This window comes from Mustelus asterias, chromosome 29 (assembly GCF_964213995.1).
Source record: "Mustelus asterias chromosome 29, sMusAst1.hap1.1, whole genome shotgun sequence".
In the NCBI taxonomy this organism is placed as follows: Eukaryota; Metazoa; Chordata; class Chondrichthyes; order Carcharhiniformes; family Triakidae; genus Mustelus; species Mustelus asterias.
In genome coordinates this window covers 19,543,238-19,560,613 of record NC_135829.1, presented here as the reverse complement: position 1 = coordinate 19,560,613, position 17,376 = coordinate 19,543,238, and the positions used below count along the sequence as shown (strand labels likewise).

The 17,376-nt window shown below is 46.1% G+C and overlaps 1 protein-coding gene across 1 annotated transcript in view; it reads right to left on the bottom strand.

The window, feature by feature from the left end:
* The window catches only part of man2c1 (mannosidase, alpha, class 2C, member 1), a 125,843-nt gene that overhangs the window by 92,253 nt on the left and 16,214 nt on the right, over positions 1 to 17,376 (bottom strand). Inside the window, exon 7 of the mRNA XM_078200175.1 lies at positions 12,604 to 12,710. Within this exon, the coding sequence (XP_078056301.1) occupies positions 12,604 to 12,710 (107 nt within the window). The remainder of the gene's footprint in view (positions 1 to 12,603; positions 12,711 to 17,376) is intronic.

Below are 17,376 nucleotides of genomic sequence, written 5' to 3'. Positions count from 1 at the left end.
GGTGACTGACTGTGTGGAGTCTGCACGTTCTCCCCGTGTCTGCGTGGATTTCCTCCGGGTGCTCCGGTTTCCTCCCACACTCCAAAGATAGAGTCATAGAGGCTTACAGCATGGGAACAGGCCCTTCGGCCCAACTTGTCCATGCCGCCCTTTTTTTAAACCCCCCTAAGCTGGTCCCAATTGCCCGCATTTGGCCCATATCTTACCCATGTAACTGTCTAAATGCTTTTTAAAAGATAAAATTGTACCCGCCTCTACTACTACCTCTGGCAGCTCGTTCCAGACACTCACCACCCTCTGTGTGAAAAAATTGCCCCTCTGAACCTTTTTGTATCTCTCTCCTTAAACCTATGCCCTCTAGTTTTAGACTCCCCTGCCTTTATTGCCCACAGAAGGTGATGTTTTCGGTCTTCAAAGTGGAAGTGGACTAGAGACTGTACACAGATCACAATTTCAACAGTCCAGGTGATTAAAATTTAGTCAAAAATTATGTAGCTGCACAACAAATGCGGTTAACTGTCAGGCATAAAACACTGATGTTTTTTCCCCCCGAGGTAGTGGGATCCAGCAGACAGGCTGAGATCTCAACACAAAACAATGCAATGACATTTTAACTTGGGCAGGGGGTTTAATGTGCGCGTTAGGTGGATTGGCCATGCTAAATTGACCCCAGTGTCAGGGAGATTAGCAGGGTAAATATGTGGGGTTACAGGAATAGGTGGGATTGTGGTCGGTGCAGACTCGATGGGCCGAATGGCCTCCTTCTGCACTGTAGGGATTCTAGGTGATTGAGGACACGGCCGTCCACGGAGGGATAAAGTGTGGATGGCTGGGGTTGTAAGGCAGGAAGAGATTCTAAAGGTGGGCGGAGCGAGGCCATGGAGGCATTTAAACGTGTCTAACGTGAAGCAATGCTGGATCAGGGGCCAATGTGGATCAGGGGTGGTGAGGGAGTGGGGGCTTGGTGTGGGATAGGAGTTCCCTCTGCTGGCACCTGGAACTGAACATCCGAACTTACTGAGCAATGGCAAATTCTTGGATCCAGTTATGAAGCAGCAGCAGAAAGTCTGGAAGCTGCCAGGGTCTAAAACATAGCGACACTACTAAAGCGGCACGCAAAGTTAGAATGTCATGAGAAGACTCAGAAAGATTTCCTCTTTGCAGATAATGAGGATCACATGGATAATCGCCCGATAAAAATTGGTGAATTTATAAAACCAGGGTGCATCAGAAGCTGATAATAATATTCTAAATAAAACTGAAATCGGATACAGTTTCCTTCAGGGTAGGTAACACCAGGAACCTGTGCGATTTCAAGAAGATATGGTTCTTGGGGTTCAAGGGATCAAGGGAAATGGTGGGGTGAAGGCAGGATCAGGATATTGGATTTGATGATTAAACTAAACAGCGGAGCAAGCTAGAAGGGCAAATGGCCTACTCCTGCTTCTATTTTCAACGTTTCTATGTTTTCAGGAGGCTGGGCGAGATTGGGTGGATTAAATATTAATGTTAGGTTTAGTTAAAGGTTCAATTCATAGAATCATAGAATTCCTACAGTGCAGAAGGAGGCCATTCAGCCCATCGAGTCTGCACCGACCACAATCCCACCCAGGCCCTATCCCCATAACCCCATGCAATTACCCTGTTAGAACATAGAACATAGAACATAGAACATTACAGCGCAGAACAGGCCCTTCGGCCCACGATGTTGCACCGACCAGTTAAAAAAAAAAACTGTGACCCTCCAACCTAAACCAATTTCTTTTCGTCCATGAACCTATCTACGGATCTCTTAAACGCCCCCAAACTAGGCGCATTTACTACTGATGCTGGCAGGGCATTCCAATCCCTCACCACCCTCTGGGTAAAGAACCTACCCCTGACATCGGTTCTATAACTACCCCCCCTCAATTTAAAGCCATGCCCCCTCGTGCTGGATTTCTCCATCAGAGGAAAAAGGCTATCACTATCCACCCTATCTAAACCTCTAATCATCTTATATGTTTCAATAAGATCCCCTCTTAGCCGCCGCCTTTCCAGCGAAAACAATCCCAAATCCCTCAGCCTCTCCTCATAGGATCTCCCCTCCATACCAGGCAACATCCTGGTAAACCTCCTCTGCACCCTCTCCAAAGCCTCCACATCCTTCCTGTAATGTGGGGACCAGAACTGCACACAGTACTCCAAGTGCGGCCGCACCAGAGTTGTGTACAGTTGCAACATAACGCTACGACTCCTAAATTCAATCCCCCTACCAATAAACGCCAAGACACCATATGCCTTCTTAACAACCTTATCTACTTGATTCCCAACTTTCAGGGATCTATGCACACATACACCTAGATCCCTCTGCTCCTCCACACTATTCAAAGTCCTCCCGTTAGCCCTATACTCAACACATCTGTTATTCCTACCAAAGTGAATTACCTCACACTTCTCCGCATTAAACTCCATCCGCCACCTCTCGGCCCAACTTTGCAACCTGTCTAAGTCTTCCTGCAAACTACGACACCCTTCCTCACTGTCTACCACACCACCGACTTTGGTGTCATCAGCAAATTTCCTAATCCACCCAACTATACCCTCATCCAGATCATTAATAAATATTACAAACAGCAGTGGCCCCAAAACAGATCCCTGAGGTACACCACTTGTAACCGCACTCCATGATGAATATTTACTATCAACCACCACCCTCTGTTTCCTATCCGCTAGCCAATTCCTGATCCAATTTCCTAGATCACCCCCAATCCCATACATCTGCATTTTCTGCAGAAGCCTACCATGGTGAACCTTATCAAACGCCTTACTAAAATCCATATATACCACGTCCACTGCCTTGCCCCCATCCACCTCCTTGGTCACTTTCTCAAAAAACTCAATAAGGTTAGTAAGGCACGACCTACCTGTCACAAAACCATGCTGACTATCACCTATCAATTCATTACTCTCCAAGTAGTTATATCTGTTAGTCCCCCTGACACTAAGGGGCAATTCAGCATGGCCAATCCACCTAACCCGCACATCTTTGGAGTGTGGGAGGAAACCGGAGCACCCGGAGGAAACCCACGCAGACACGGGGAGAACGTGCAGACTCCACACAGACAGTGACCCAAGCCGGGAATCGAACCTGGGTTCCTGGCGCTGTGAGGCAGCCGTGCTAACCACTGTGCCGCCATTCTGTGAATGAATGCATCCTTCTTTTCCACGACTGAGATAATAACAGTAGCAAACCCCTCCGAGCAGTAGTTCAGGCATCCTTAAGCGTTTACATGCAAGGAAGCCCCGGTGCCAAGTATTAGATGTGTGAGATCAGTGACAATGCAGAGCAATGCTGCAGGAGTAGAGGGCGAGTCTAGGATGAATGAAGAGGTTTCTCTTGTAATTCTGGAGCAGCCACACAGTCAGACTGAGTGTCACAGAGAAATGGGCATTTGTGGCTCATGAGATGCGTGGCTGAGTGACTAACAGCTGTCAATGGGTCTTGCAGCTGTTTCTCCTCCTCTCTCTGCCCAAACATGCCAGGGGCAGCTGGCACAGTCCTGAACATGGCCTCTATCACAACTTAAAAGAACCAACAATAAAGGTAGTAAAATCTTATAAAAACAGCAAAATGCTGGAAAATCTCAGCAGCTCTGGCCGCATTGATTTGATTTATTGTCACATGTATTAGTGTTCAGTGAAAAGTATTGTTTCTCGCACTCTATACAGACAAAGCATACCGTACATAGAGAACGAAAGGAGAGGATGCAGAATGTAGTGTTACAGTCACAGCTAGGGTGTAGAGAAAGATCAACTTAGTGCGAGGTAGATCCATTCAAAAGTCTGACGGCAGCAGGGAAGGTGCTGTTCTTGAGTCGGTTGGTGCGTGACCTCAGACTTTTGTATCTTTTTCCCGACGGAAGAAGGTGGAAGAGAGAGGGCCTGATTTTACCATTTGGAGTCTAAGGGCCGGATCCGGGCGTAATGCAGATCCCAGCCCGGAATCCTCTTTGCAGCGCGCCCATACGCTTTTTGCCGGCTCCAGTCCGATCCGCGCAGTGGGCGGGGCTTAGCACTGCCGGAACGATCGGAGCAAAAAATCTTAGCACTGCCGGAACGATCGGAGCAAAAAATCTGAAGCAGCGCGCCCGGGCGGGAAAGAAAAAAACAGCAGAGAGGCGGGGGAGGGCGGGGGGGGGGGTACATGGGAGATTCTTGCAAAACTGAAAATAATGTAGCATCTTCTTTGTGCTGCCTAATTATCTATGGGAAAGGTAATTAAACTACAGTGTCCTAGTGAGCAATTAGTGACCTGTATGATGCATTTGTGATCTGTAACTGGGTTGTTGATGTCCCTGTAGCCATGAGTCAGGTGCTCAAATGTTCAGAGTCATGTGGTGAACTTGGAAGAATTGTCCCCCTGGTGGAACTTGGTTGGAAATAAGATTCAAGGAGATTACTAAATCTGGGAAATCAACCACAGTGAAAAGAGGTTTGTATTGGCAACTCTTCTCTCACATTCCATGGCAGATGTGCCCCTACTTATGAATGTGATTTGCATGGGCAACGTTGGGTGCAGCTAATCTGCCTCTGGAGCAGCCTTGGATCCCTTCTTTCATCTTGTTTTCATCTGAACATTGCACAGAATTGGAGGAATTCCCTTTGGAAGATAATGTCAAAATTATAATCGCAGGAACTAAAAACCTGACAGTCAAAAATTTGGGAAAATATTTCAAAATATATATCCCCATCCATATTTTGAAATATTTGAAGTCCATCCTCACCCCCTCCAACCAGAGATCCATCTGAGGCCTCCCCCCTCCTCCAGCGGAAGGCCAGGAAGGTGCTGCAGGCTCTCGAAGAACTGCAGGTCGGAAGGATGGTGGAGGGAGACCAGCGATCGAGGTAGGTTGTGGGTGTGTTCTGCCGAGGGGGGCCTGCCTCCCAGGGGCGTCCGATCCCGGGTAGGGGCCTGCCTCCCAGGTGGATCCAATCCACCTAATCTCTCCTCGTATCTTAGCATTTGGAGTCCAGTATCACTCTGGTGAATCTACACCACACACCCTCCAAGGCCAATGCATCTTTCCAAAAGTGCACAGAATTGCTCACAGCATTCAAGCATGGTCTAACAAGGGCTTTGTACAGCTGAAACATGACTTGTATTCTCTTGTATTCTATTATGCTCCTCTAAATATAAAGGCCAGCACTGTTGTCTACCGTCTGTACCTATTCATGATATTTTAATGAACGGTGGACTTGCACCCCAAGTCTCTTTAGGCTTTGGGTTAGATGCTAGGAAGTATTTCTTCATTCAGAGAGACATTACCCTCCGGATGTAGTGAACATATGATGGATATAATTTGCTTCAGTGATAAGAGTTACTCCAGTTACAGATATTAGTTAGATATGACTGAGGGGAGTCATAGAACATAGAACAGTACAGCACAGAACAGGCCCTTCGGCCCACGATGTTGTGCCGAGCTTTATCTGAAACCAAGATCAAGCTATCCCACTCCCTATCATCCTGGTGTGCTCCATGAGCCTATCCAATAACCGCTTAAATGTTCCTAAAGTGTCTGACTCCACTATCACTGCAGGCAGTCCATTCCACACCCCAACCACTCTCTGAGTAAAGGACCTACCTCGGACATCCTTCCTATATCTCCCCCATGAACCCTATAGTTATGCCCCCTTGTAATAGCTCCATCCACCCGAGGAAATAGTCTTTGAATGTTCACTCTATCTATCCCCTTCATCATTTTATAAACCTCTATTAAGTCTCCCCTCAACCTCCTCTGCTCCAGAGAGAACAGCCCCAGCTCCCTCAACCTTTCCTCATAAGACCTACCCACCAAACCAGGCAGCATCCTGGTAAATCTCCTCTGCACTCTTTCCAGCGCTTCCACATCCTTCTTATAGTGAGGTGACCAGTACTGCACACAATATTCCAAATGTGGTCTCACCAAGGTCCTGTACAGTTGCAGCATAACCCCACAGCTCTGGGTAACAGCAGTGCCTCGGGGAATCAGGGAGGAAACAGGTTTTTCTGGAAATGTATTTTTATTCTATTCATTCGTGGGACATGGGCGTCATGAGAATCAACCACATTGCTGTGACTCTGGAGTCACGTGTGGGCCAGCCGGGGAAGGACAGTAGATTTCCTACCCTAAAGGACATTAGTGAACCAGATTGGTTTTTCCGACAACGGTTTCATGGTCATCAGTAGATTCTTAATTCCAGATATTTTTTATTGAAATTAAATTCCACCATCTGCCGTGGCGGGATTCGAACCCGGGTCCCCAGAACATTAGTTGAGTTTCTGGATTAATAGTCTAGCGACAAGACCACTAGGCCACCGCCTCTCCTGGACACAGTTTATTTTTCTTTTACCTCCTAAGAGATTCCCACGGTTCTGCGATGGGTCACTGTCCGTGTGGAGTTTGCACATTCTCCCCGTGTCTGCGTGGGTTTCCTCTGGGTGCTCCGGTTTCCTCCCACACTCCAAAGTTTTAAAAAAAGTTTATTTTGTTAGTGTTGCAAGTAGGCTTACATTAACACTGCAATGAAGTTACTGTGAAAATCCCCTAGTCGCCACACTCCGGTGCCTGTTTGGGTACACTGAGGGAGAATTTAGCATGGCCAATGCACCCTAACCAGCACGTCTTTCAGACTGTGGGAGGAAACTGGAGCATCTGGAGGAAACTCACGCAGACATGGGGAGAATATGCAGATTCCGCACAGACAGTGACTCAACCGGGAATCGTGTGGCATGTCCTCCATTACACTTCCTGAGGTCGATGACTATCTCCTCATCGGTGGAAAGAATAACATAGCTAACATTTAGTGTCCATATGACTGTTCTGCAGAGCCAACATGCAATCCAATTACGCACATTACTGCCTTCTGGGTGTGCATGTTAGGTGGATTGGCCATGCTAAATTGTCCGTTAGTGGTCCAAGACTTGTAGGTTAGGTGGATTGGCCATGGGAAATGTCTGGGGTTATGGGGTTAGGATGGGGGAAAGGACCTGGGTAAGGTACTCTGTCAGAGAGAGTCAGTACAGACTCAATGGGCCGAATGGCCTCCTTCTGCACTGTGGGGATTGGGAAAATCCATGCCATTCTTCACTCAGCATTAAGGGGGCACTATCCTGCCTGTAGCTCATACTACCAATGACTTACAAGAATTTGAGTGACTCAGAATGTAAAGACAGAAGAAGCCTATATCCACTATATGAATCGATATTTCATCATATATCAATGAGGCAAAAAAGAAAACATTGAGATAATTAAGGGTCGACTCATTCAGGAGTTGCAGGAGTTGTATATAAGCTACCAATCCCAGCAGTCACTCCGCAAACCTTCCGCAACAAAGCATTCAGCCATCAATTGCGTCTGGTTCCAGACACCGAGCTCACCGCAGTACAGCCACACTCCACACTGACTGAAAGTGAAAGCTATATTATATTTCAGAAGAGGAAGCCTTTTTTTTACAAGTGCAAACTCAATGACAAGTGTCAGAGAATGCATTACCGAGGCACTGGTTTACAGTAAGGGTGCTTCACCAATGAAAACAGTCAGGTACAGAGAAACATCAGCCACAGTGGGGTTAGAAATGGCAGCATTGCACAGTAGGAAAGACCAGAGCTGGGTAAATATAGTGGTCACCATAGGGGACGCTTAAATAAGGAGTCGGACATTTGATTCAGAAAATTGCAAGATAGGGGATGCAGGGGTGATCTCCGAGGATGGCACGGTGGCACAGTGGCTAGCACTGCTGCCTCACAGCACCAGGGACCCGGGTTCGATTCTGGCCTTGGGTGACTGCCTGTGTGAAATCATAGAATCCCTACAGGAAGCCAATGGGCCCTTCGAGTCTGCACCGACCACAATCCCACACAGGCCCTATCCCCGTAACCCCACATATTTACTCTGCTAATCCCCCTGATAGTAGGGTCAATTTAACATGGTCGATCAACCTAACCCGGACATCTTTGGAGTTTGCAAGTTCTCCCCGTGTCTGCACGGGTTTCCTCCCACAGTCCGAAAGATGTGCAGGTTAGATTGATTGGCCGTGCTAAATTGCACCTTAGCATCAGAGGGATTAGCGGGGTAAATATGTGGGGGTTACAGGGATAGGGCCTGGGTGGGATTGTGGTCGGTGCAGACTCGATGGGCCAAATGGCCTCCTTCCGCACTGTAGGGATTCTATGATTGGGATACAGTCTATGAAGTTTTGGACAATTACAAGTCTAAGCAGGCTGGAGATTCAGATGATGGCGGCAAGAGCGTTTGAGAGTCATGTCTTCAGGTAATAAAGGTTTTGACAATGTTAAAGATGAGGGAGGGTGACAGATCAGATGGGCCCCTGAATATCAAACAGGACAGGGTGTTCGGGATGGAACCAATGCCCATCATCAAATTGGCTCTGTGGCAGCAGATAGTGTCTACAGCAAAATAACAACTAAATAAGGCCACAGGAAGAAAACAAACTGGTGGAGTGGAAAGCAAGCTGGCAACTGGCTATCTCACCTACTTTCTGAAGACCAATTTCACCCCCATCATCCCGCTTAAAGAGATAAATTTGATCACAGGGATGATGGACCAAAGGACCTCCTTGGATACTGTACATTTTATGAGCTGTTACCATCCTCATGGTAAGGAGTGCAGTAACACTCATTGCTCAACTCAAGGAAGAGGAATATCCACTGAGTCATAGAGGTTTACAGCATGGAAACAGGCCCTTCAGCCCAACTTGTCCATGCCACCCAGTTTTTAACCACTAAGCTAGTCCCAATTGCCTGCATTTGGCCCATATCCCTTTATATCCAGCTTACCCATGTAACTGTCTAAACGCTTTTTAAAAGACAAAATTGTACCCGCCTCTACTACTACCTCTGACAGCTCGTTCCAGACACTCACCACCCTCTGAGTGAATAAATTGCCCCTCTGGGCCCTTTTGTTTCCCTCCCCTCTCACCTTAAACCTATGCCCTCTAGTTTTAGACTCCCCTACCTTTGGGAAAAGATGTTGACTATCTAGCTGATCTATGCCCCTCATTATTTTATAGACCTCTGTAAGATCATCCCTAAGCCTCCTACGCTCCAGGGGAAAAAGTCCCAGTCTATCCAGCCTTTCACTGGGGAGATGTATCTGTGAATTTATTCAAAACAAACCTTCCAAAGGGATGGAAGAAGAGAGAATATGGAAGAACTATAGTTGGATAGTGTGTTGCACCTTCCTAATTCTGGTGAGGCCATTAGAGGGAGACACAGAAGTCAGACAAGGCAGCTATCAAGAGGAAGGAATTACATTTGAGATGATGACTCAATTAGTGACATTTTATTCATTACAGGTGGTTAATTACAAAGACCAAGGGAAGAGACAAGTGTCCAAACTCTCATCTAACAGCATGGGATTAAATTTGAAAAAATCAATTTCTACATAAAAATGCTAACAGAATGATATATATTTCTCTGGTCAGAGCTATGGCCGATTTTATAGTTTAAAATTTATCAGGCTTACATTAAGACTGCAATGAAGTTACTGTGAAAATCCCCTAGTCGCCACACTCCTGCGCCTGTTCGGGTTCACTGAGGGAGAATTTAGCATGGCCAGTGCACCTAATGAGCACATCTTTCGGGCCGTGGGAGGAAACCGGAGCACCCAGAGGAAACCCACGCAGACACGGGGAGAACGTGCAAACTCCACACAGACAGTGACCCGAGCTGGGAATCGAACCCGGGTCCCTGGTGCTGTGAGGCAGTAGAATCATAGAATCTATGGCACAGAGACAGGCCCTTCAGCCCAATGTGTCAGGAACGAGATGCCAGAGGTGGTAGTAGAGATGGGTACAACTTTGTCTTTTAAAAAGCGTTTAGACAGTTACATGGGTAAGATGGGTATAGAGGGATATGGGCCAAACGCGAGCAATTGGGACTGGCTTAGGGGTTAAAAAAAGAGGCAGCATGGACAAGTTGGGCCGAAGGGCCTGTTTCCATGCTGTAAACCTCTGTGACTCTATGATTCTACCTGGTCCATGCCGATCAAAGTGTCCTTCTAAGCTAACCCCATTTGCCTGCATTTGGCCCATATCCCTCTAAGCCATTCCTATCCATGTATCTGTCCAAATGCCTTTTAAATGTTGTCAATGTCCCTGCCTCAACCACTTCCTCCGGCAGCTCATTCCACATATGTACCACCCTCTGTGTAATGCTAACCACTGTGCCACCATGTAACCCCTGAAGAGCCTTTGTGAATTTGAATATTCAACTCTGAATCACAGCTCTAAATTTCTCTTGCTGCATTTTCCACCCTTGTGAAGCAACCAGATAGGAGCATTCTGCAAAAGTAACTAATTCTGTGGCATCCACATTGGTTCTGTTAAACCGGCTGAACAGGAAGATTAATGCTACAGCCACACTGACCTGTGCAGTATTCAGATGATAGGGGCTGATCCATTATGTATTGTATTGGGAGGCAGTTTATATAGACTTTAAAGTGACCAGTCACTTTTAAATATTATTTTAAAAAGCTTTCCCTCCCTATTTCTTGTAACAAAGCAGGTCAAAAGGGTACAGTTGACTTGTTCTCTGTCCCTTTGATGCAAATTCAGCTGTTTAAAGATATGTCAGACCGGCTTGGGTAAATAGCAGGGTAAATAAGTGGGGTTACGGGAATAGGGCCTGGGTGGGATTGTTGTTGTGTGCAGACTTGATGGGCCGAACAGCCTCCTTCTGCACTGTAGCGATTCTATGATCTACGTGGAGAATGGTGAGCATGGATAAAGATTTGATCAAAAGCGGGATAAAGGGTAATGGGGAAAAGGCAGGGAAGTGGAGTTAGGATGAGATGGAGATCAGCCATGATCATATAGAATGGCAGAGCAGGGTCAAAGGGCAGAATTGGTTACTCTCGCTCCTAATTCCTGTGTTCATATTGAACATGATGTGGAGATGCCGGCGTTGGACTGGGGTGAACACAGTAAGAAGTCTCACAACACCAGGTTAAAGTCCAACAGGTTTATTTGGTAGCAAATACCATAAGCTTTCGGAGCGCTGCTCCGAATTAGTATTAATTAGTATTCTGTAACTTGATTTCTGTGATTCTGTGCACTGTTTGAGAGCAGATTTCCACTCCATCTGACGAAGGAGCCGCGCTCCGAAAGCTTATGGTATTTGCTACCAAATAAACCTGTTGGACTTTAACCTGGTGTTGTTAGACTTCTTACTGTGTTCATATTGAACGTCGTGATGTGGAGATGCCGGCGTTGGACTGGGGTAAGCACAGTAAGAAGTCTCCCAACACCAGGTTAAGTTGAGCTCATGGTATTTGCTACCAAATAAACCTGTTGGACTTTAACCTGGTGTTGTGAGACTTCTTACTGTTCATATTGAACAACAGAGGACATTCTCTCCCATGTCGGTGGGAAGCATCTTACCATCCAAAACATCACAGCTAAGATTTCTAACTCCACGGAGGGAACAGTTTCTCGCTGTCTACCTTACTGATTTCTTCAATCATCTCAAACTACTTTACTTGCCTCTGCAGAATTCCACCAAAATTAACAGACCGAGACAGAGTACAGGAATGAGATAGAGGATCTGGTGCGGTGACAGTAATCTCGCCTTCAATGTCAACGAAACAAAAGAGATTGCCATCAACTTCAGGAAGCGTAAAGGAGAACATGCCCCTGTCTACATCAACGGGGATGAAGTAGAAATGGTCGAGAGCTTCAGATTTTTAGGTGTCCAGATCACCAACAACCTGTCCTGGTCCCTCCACGCTGACACTATAGTTAAGAAAGCCCACCAACGCCTCTACTTTCTCAGAAGACTAAGGAAATTTGATATATCAGCTATGATTCTCACCAACTTTTACAGATGTACCATAGAAAGCATTCTTTCTGGTTGTATCACAGCTTGGTATGGCTCCTGTGCTGCCCAAGACCGCAAGAAACTACAAAGGGTCACGAATGTAAACCAATCCATCACGCAAACCAGCCTCCCATCCATTGACTCTGTCTACACTTCCCGCTGCCTCAGAAAAGCAGCCAACATAATCAAGGACCCCACGCACCCCGGACATTCTCTCTTCCACCTTCTTCCGTCGGGGGAAAAAGATACAAAAGTCTGAGGTCACGTACCAACCGACACAAGAACAGCTTCTTCCCTGCTGCCGTCAGACTTTTGAATGGACCGACCTCGCACTAAGTTGATCTTTCTCTAGACCCTAACTATGACTGTAACACTACATTCTGCACTCTCTCCTTTCCTTCTCTATGAACGGTATGCTTTGTCTGTACAGCCGCTCAAGAAACAATACTTTTCACTGTATACTAATACATGTGACAATAAATCAAATCAAATCAAACGAAAGAGTCACACACGTTTGGACATAAGTCTGGTGGCTTTTGATTGGAGTTATTGCTTCATTCTGAAGGCAACGCTGGTTTAAAAGAAAGTGAAATTTCTAATTTATTTTGCTCATTTGAACTTCCTATTTGCTGATTACAGAGTGGTGGTGAAGGAGAAGGCAGGAGGATCTGCACTCTGATTACTGCAGCGTTGAGGTGGGGGGAGACAGAAGGTCAAAGGTCAAACAACACTGGCACATATCTCACCTGAGAGCAAGTGAAGATGAAGTTTGGGTTTTTCTCCATGAGGCGCAGTGCGGATACCCAGCTGCGGGCACACTTCCGAATCGTCTCCTCAAATGGCCACAGCCAGGCTGGTCAACAAAAAGAAAGATTAAAATACTGATGTCATCATACCGAGTAGCCAGGGACAGGTGGAGGCCTTTCAGCCACTCACACCTGCTTCTCCATTCAACTAGATCATAACTGATCCGTCATCTTCACACCACCTCCCCACCTTGATTCCGTGTCCCCTTAAGTAACAAAAACCTATTCTTCTCAGTTTTGAAAAATTTTCAATCGGTCCCCAGTTCAAAAGCTTTTCGGGAGAGAGTTCCAGATTTCCAGAGTTCTAGATTTCCAGAGTTCTAGATTTCCGGAGTTCTAGATTTCCAGCATTCTACATTTCCAGAGTTCTAGACTTCCCGAGTTCTAGATTTCCCGAGTTCTCGATTTCCCGAGTTCTCGATTTCCCGAGTTCTCGATTTCCCGAGTTCTCGATTTCCGGAGTTCTAGATTTCCAGCATTCTACATTTCCCGAGTTCTACATTTCCAGAGTTCTAGACTTCCCGAGTTCTAGATTTCCCGAGTTCTAGATTTCCCGAGTTCTAGATTTCCCGAGTTCTAGATTTCCCGTGTTCCAGATTTCCCGTGTTCCAGATTTCCCTTGTGTGAAGAAGTGCTTCCAGTCATCATCCTTGTCGCAACTCTAATTTTAAGATCACACCCTCTTTTTAAAAAAGTTTATTTATTATTAGTGTTTATTTATTAGTGCCGTGGGGTGGCACGGTGGCACAGTACCTTTTAACTTTTAATCCTTTGCTGCATTTTAATATATCCAGCTCCGTGGCTAGTTTTCTGATGCACATTTAACAAAAATAACTTCATTTCACGGATAAATGGCAGCACAATGGTGAGCACTGCTGATGCTCTGTTTGTGAACAGAATTCCCACTCACCTGAAGAAGGGGCTTGCAGCTCCGAAAGCTTGTGTGGCTTTTGCTACCAAATAAACCTGTTGGACTTTAACCTGGTGTTGTTAAGCCTCACAGCGCCAGGGACACCCAGGTTCAATTCCGGCCTCCGGTCAATGTGTGTGTGGAGTTTGCACGTTCTCCCCGTGTCTTTGTGGGTTCCCTCCGGGTGCTCCGGTTTCCTCCCACAGTCCAAAGATGTGCGGGTTAGGTGGATTGGCCGTGCTAAATTAACCCTAGTGTCAGGGGGATTAGCAGGGTAAATATGTGGGGTTACGAGAATGGGGCCTGGGTGGGATTGTGGCTGGTGCAGATACGATGGGCTGAATGGCCTCCTTCTACACTGTTGGGATTCTATGATTCTGTGAAGTTACTGTGAAAATCCCCTAGTTGCCACACTCCGGTGCCTGTTCAGATATACTGAGGGAGAACCTAAACAGGTGCTGTGAGGCAGTAGTGTGCCATCGTGCCGCCCCCCCCGGTGTTCTTGTTCTGAACTCCCCCAGCAGGGAAAATAGTTTCCCCCTATCTACCCTATTACCTCAATTAAAACATCCCTTCATCTTCTACATTCAAGGAAGACAAGCAACGCATCTAGGCAAACTGGACAATGAGTAAAGGATACGGAGGTTCCATTAATTTAACGGCACAGACCGTGAGGGCTGAATGGCCTCCTTTTGTGCTGTAAGGTTCTATGGTGCAGCCCAACTTATAATTCTGTGGACGTCAATGCAAGTTTTTAAAAAACCGGGGCTGGGAGGGAATGAAAGACAAAGATTTGTGATCAATTGCTTTTTTATTATGCCACAATTTGCGATCTACACCTGTAACACTTTGAAGAATGACTGTGTAGATTTTATTCAGAAAAATCTATATTTTAGTAAGGCCCTTCCTCCAGCCCCGACACAGCAGCAGCAATATCCAGCAACTCAACAAGGCTTCTTTGAAAGCACCTTCAAAACACACATAATCTCTACCACCCAGGAGGGCAAGGGCAGCGGATATATAGGAACACCATCACCCGCAAGTTCCCCTCCAAGCCAAATGTTGTCCTGACTTGGAACTATATCACCATCCCTTCAGTGTTGCTAGATTGAACTCCCTTCCTAACAGCGCTATGGGTGTACCTACACCACAAGTGGTGCAGTGATTCAAGAAGGCAATTTTCCACCACCTTCCCAAGGGCAATTAGAGATGGGCAATAAATTCTGCCCTAGCCAGCAACTTCCAGAGTTAGTTGTAGTCAAATTTTTGTTGACCAGTGTGGACACGATGGGCCAAATGGCCTCCCTCTGTCCTATAAACGTCTATGAATCTATAATTGATGCGCATAACAGGTTCCCACAAAAAGCAATGAGATAATGAGCAGATAATCTAACATTCAGTCTTGCCTGAGGAATAAATATTGGCCAGGCTGGCAAAGCTTCCCTGTTCTTCTTCCAATCGTAATATAGGATTCTTTACTTCCATCTGAGGGAACAGGTATGGCCTGTGTTTAATGTCATCTGAAAAGACGGCATCTCTGACAATGCAGCAGTCCCTCAGCTAGATCAAAACACAAGACGTGGGCCTACAAATATGGGTTAAGGATAAGACTATAATGCTGCGGGTCCTATTCTGCATTTTATGCTTACATTGGAGCAATTTTCCGAACCACTTTTGTATATTACAGGACGGAGCTTACTGACCGGCACTGGCTCTTGGTTAAGCAATGCCACAATTTTCAAATTCTCATCCTTGTTTTCAAATCCCTCTACAGCTTTTCCCCTCCTTACTGGGCAGCACAGTGGTTAGCACCGCTCCCTCACAGCGCCAGGGACCCAGGTTCGATTCCCGGCTTGGGTCACTGTCTGTGCTGTGTCTGCACGTTCTCCCCATGGTCTGCGTGGGTTTCCTCCCACATTCTGAAAGACGTGCTGGTTAGGTGCATTGGCCACGCTAAATTCTCCCTCAGTGTACCTGAACAGGTGCCGGAGTGTGGCGACTAGGGGATTTTCACAGTAACTTCTTATTATTCCCCCTCTAATTAAACCTTACAGTGAGTCTTGGGTATCCATTATTCTAAGTGCAGACTATTTAAACCCTTAATTGGTTTATAGCCTGCAATGCATCCAAAGTATTTAGTTCTTTGTGTAAACTTTTTCAATTCCGGACAAATGTGAGGTAATGCATTTTGGAAGGTCTAATAAAGATAGGAAATATACAGTAAATGGCAGAACCCTTAAGAGTATTGATAGGCAGAGGGATCTGGGTGTGCAGGTACACAGGTCAGTGAAAGTGGCAACGCAGGTGGAGAAGGTAGTCAAGAAGGCATACGGCATGCTTGCCTTCATCGGCCAGGGCATTGAGTTTAAAAATTGGCAAGTCATGTTGACGCTTTATAGAACCTAGTTAGGCCGCACTTGGAATATAGTGTTCAATCCTGGTCACCAGACTATCAGAAGAATGTGGAGGCTTTGGAGAGGGTACAGAAAAGAGTTACCAGGATGTTGCCTGGTATGGAGGGCATTAGCTATGAGGAGAGGTTGGAGAAACTTGGTTTGTTCTCACTGGAACGACGGAGGTTGAGGGGCGACCTAATAGAAGTCTACAAGATTATGAGGGGCATGGACATAGTGGATAGTCGGAAGCTTTTATCCAGGGTGGAAGAGTCAATTACTAGGGGGCCTGGGTTTAAGATGTGAGGGGCAAGGTTTAAAGGAGATGTACGAGGCAAACATTTTACACAGAGGGTGGTGGGTGCCTGGAACTCGCTGCCAGGGGAGGTAGTGGAAGCAGATACGACAGTGACTTCCAAGGGGCGTCTGGACAAATACATGAATAGAATGGGAATAGAGGGATATGGTCCCCGGAAGGGTAGGGGGTTTTAGTTCAGTCAGGCAGCATGGTCGGTGCAGGCTTGGAGGGCCGAAGGGCCTGTTCCTGTGCTGTAATTTTCTTTGTTCTTTGTAATTATTCAATGTTACAACCTGTAACTCAATCCCTAATCGATTGAAATTGTGACACTCCACTGTGTTAATGTAAGCCTACTTGTGACACTAATAGATAAACTTAAATTTATTTCTGTAACCGCCTCTAGCCCTAGAACAGACACACCCGTGCTCCTCCAATTTTGGACTTCTGAGCATTCCTGATTTAAATTGCTCCCCCACTGGAGTCTGTGTCTTTGTCAATGGAGACCCTAAGCTCTGGAATTCCCTCCCTCAATCTCTCTTTGCACCTTTTAGATGGTCCTTAAAGCTTCCACTTGGGAGGAGGCATTTGGTTATCTGCCCTCCAATCTCCTAATGTAACTTGGAATAAAGTTTTGTTTGATAATGTTCCCACGAAATGCCGTGGGATCTTTTTCTATGTTAAGAAGTGCTATATAAATGCAAGTTATTGTCTGACACACAATCCTCTCAACAGATCCTGTAATTTACACCAGATATTCATTATGCCTACATGGACCATCAGAACCAGTGAACTGGATTTTTAATCAGTCAGACTCCACGACAGCAGTGGAGTGAAACAATTCCAGCTGATTAGGGATTCAGTTACAGGTTGTCACATAATTGAATCATTCAGATAGTTTACCAAAGAACTAAATATCTTGGATACACTACAGGCTGTGGACCAGTCAAGGATACCCAAGACTCACTATAAGGCTTAATCAGAGGGGGAATAATGGAATAAAGCAACAAAGCAAAGATCTGTTTTTAATTCATTCATGGACATGGGTGTCGCTGGCTGGCCAGCATTTATTGCCCATCCCTCGTTGCCCCTTGAGAAGGTGGTGGTGAGCTGCC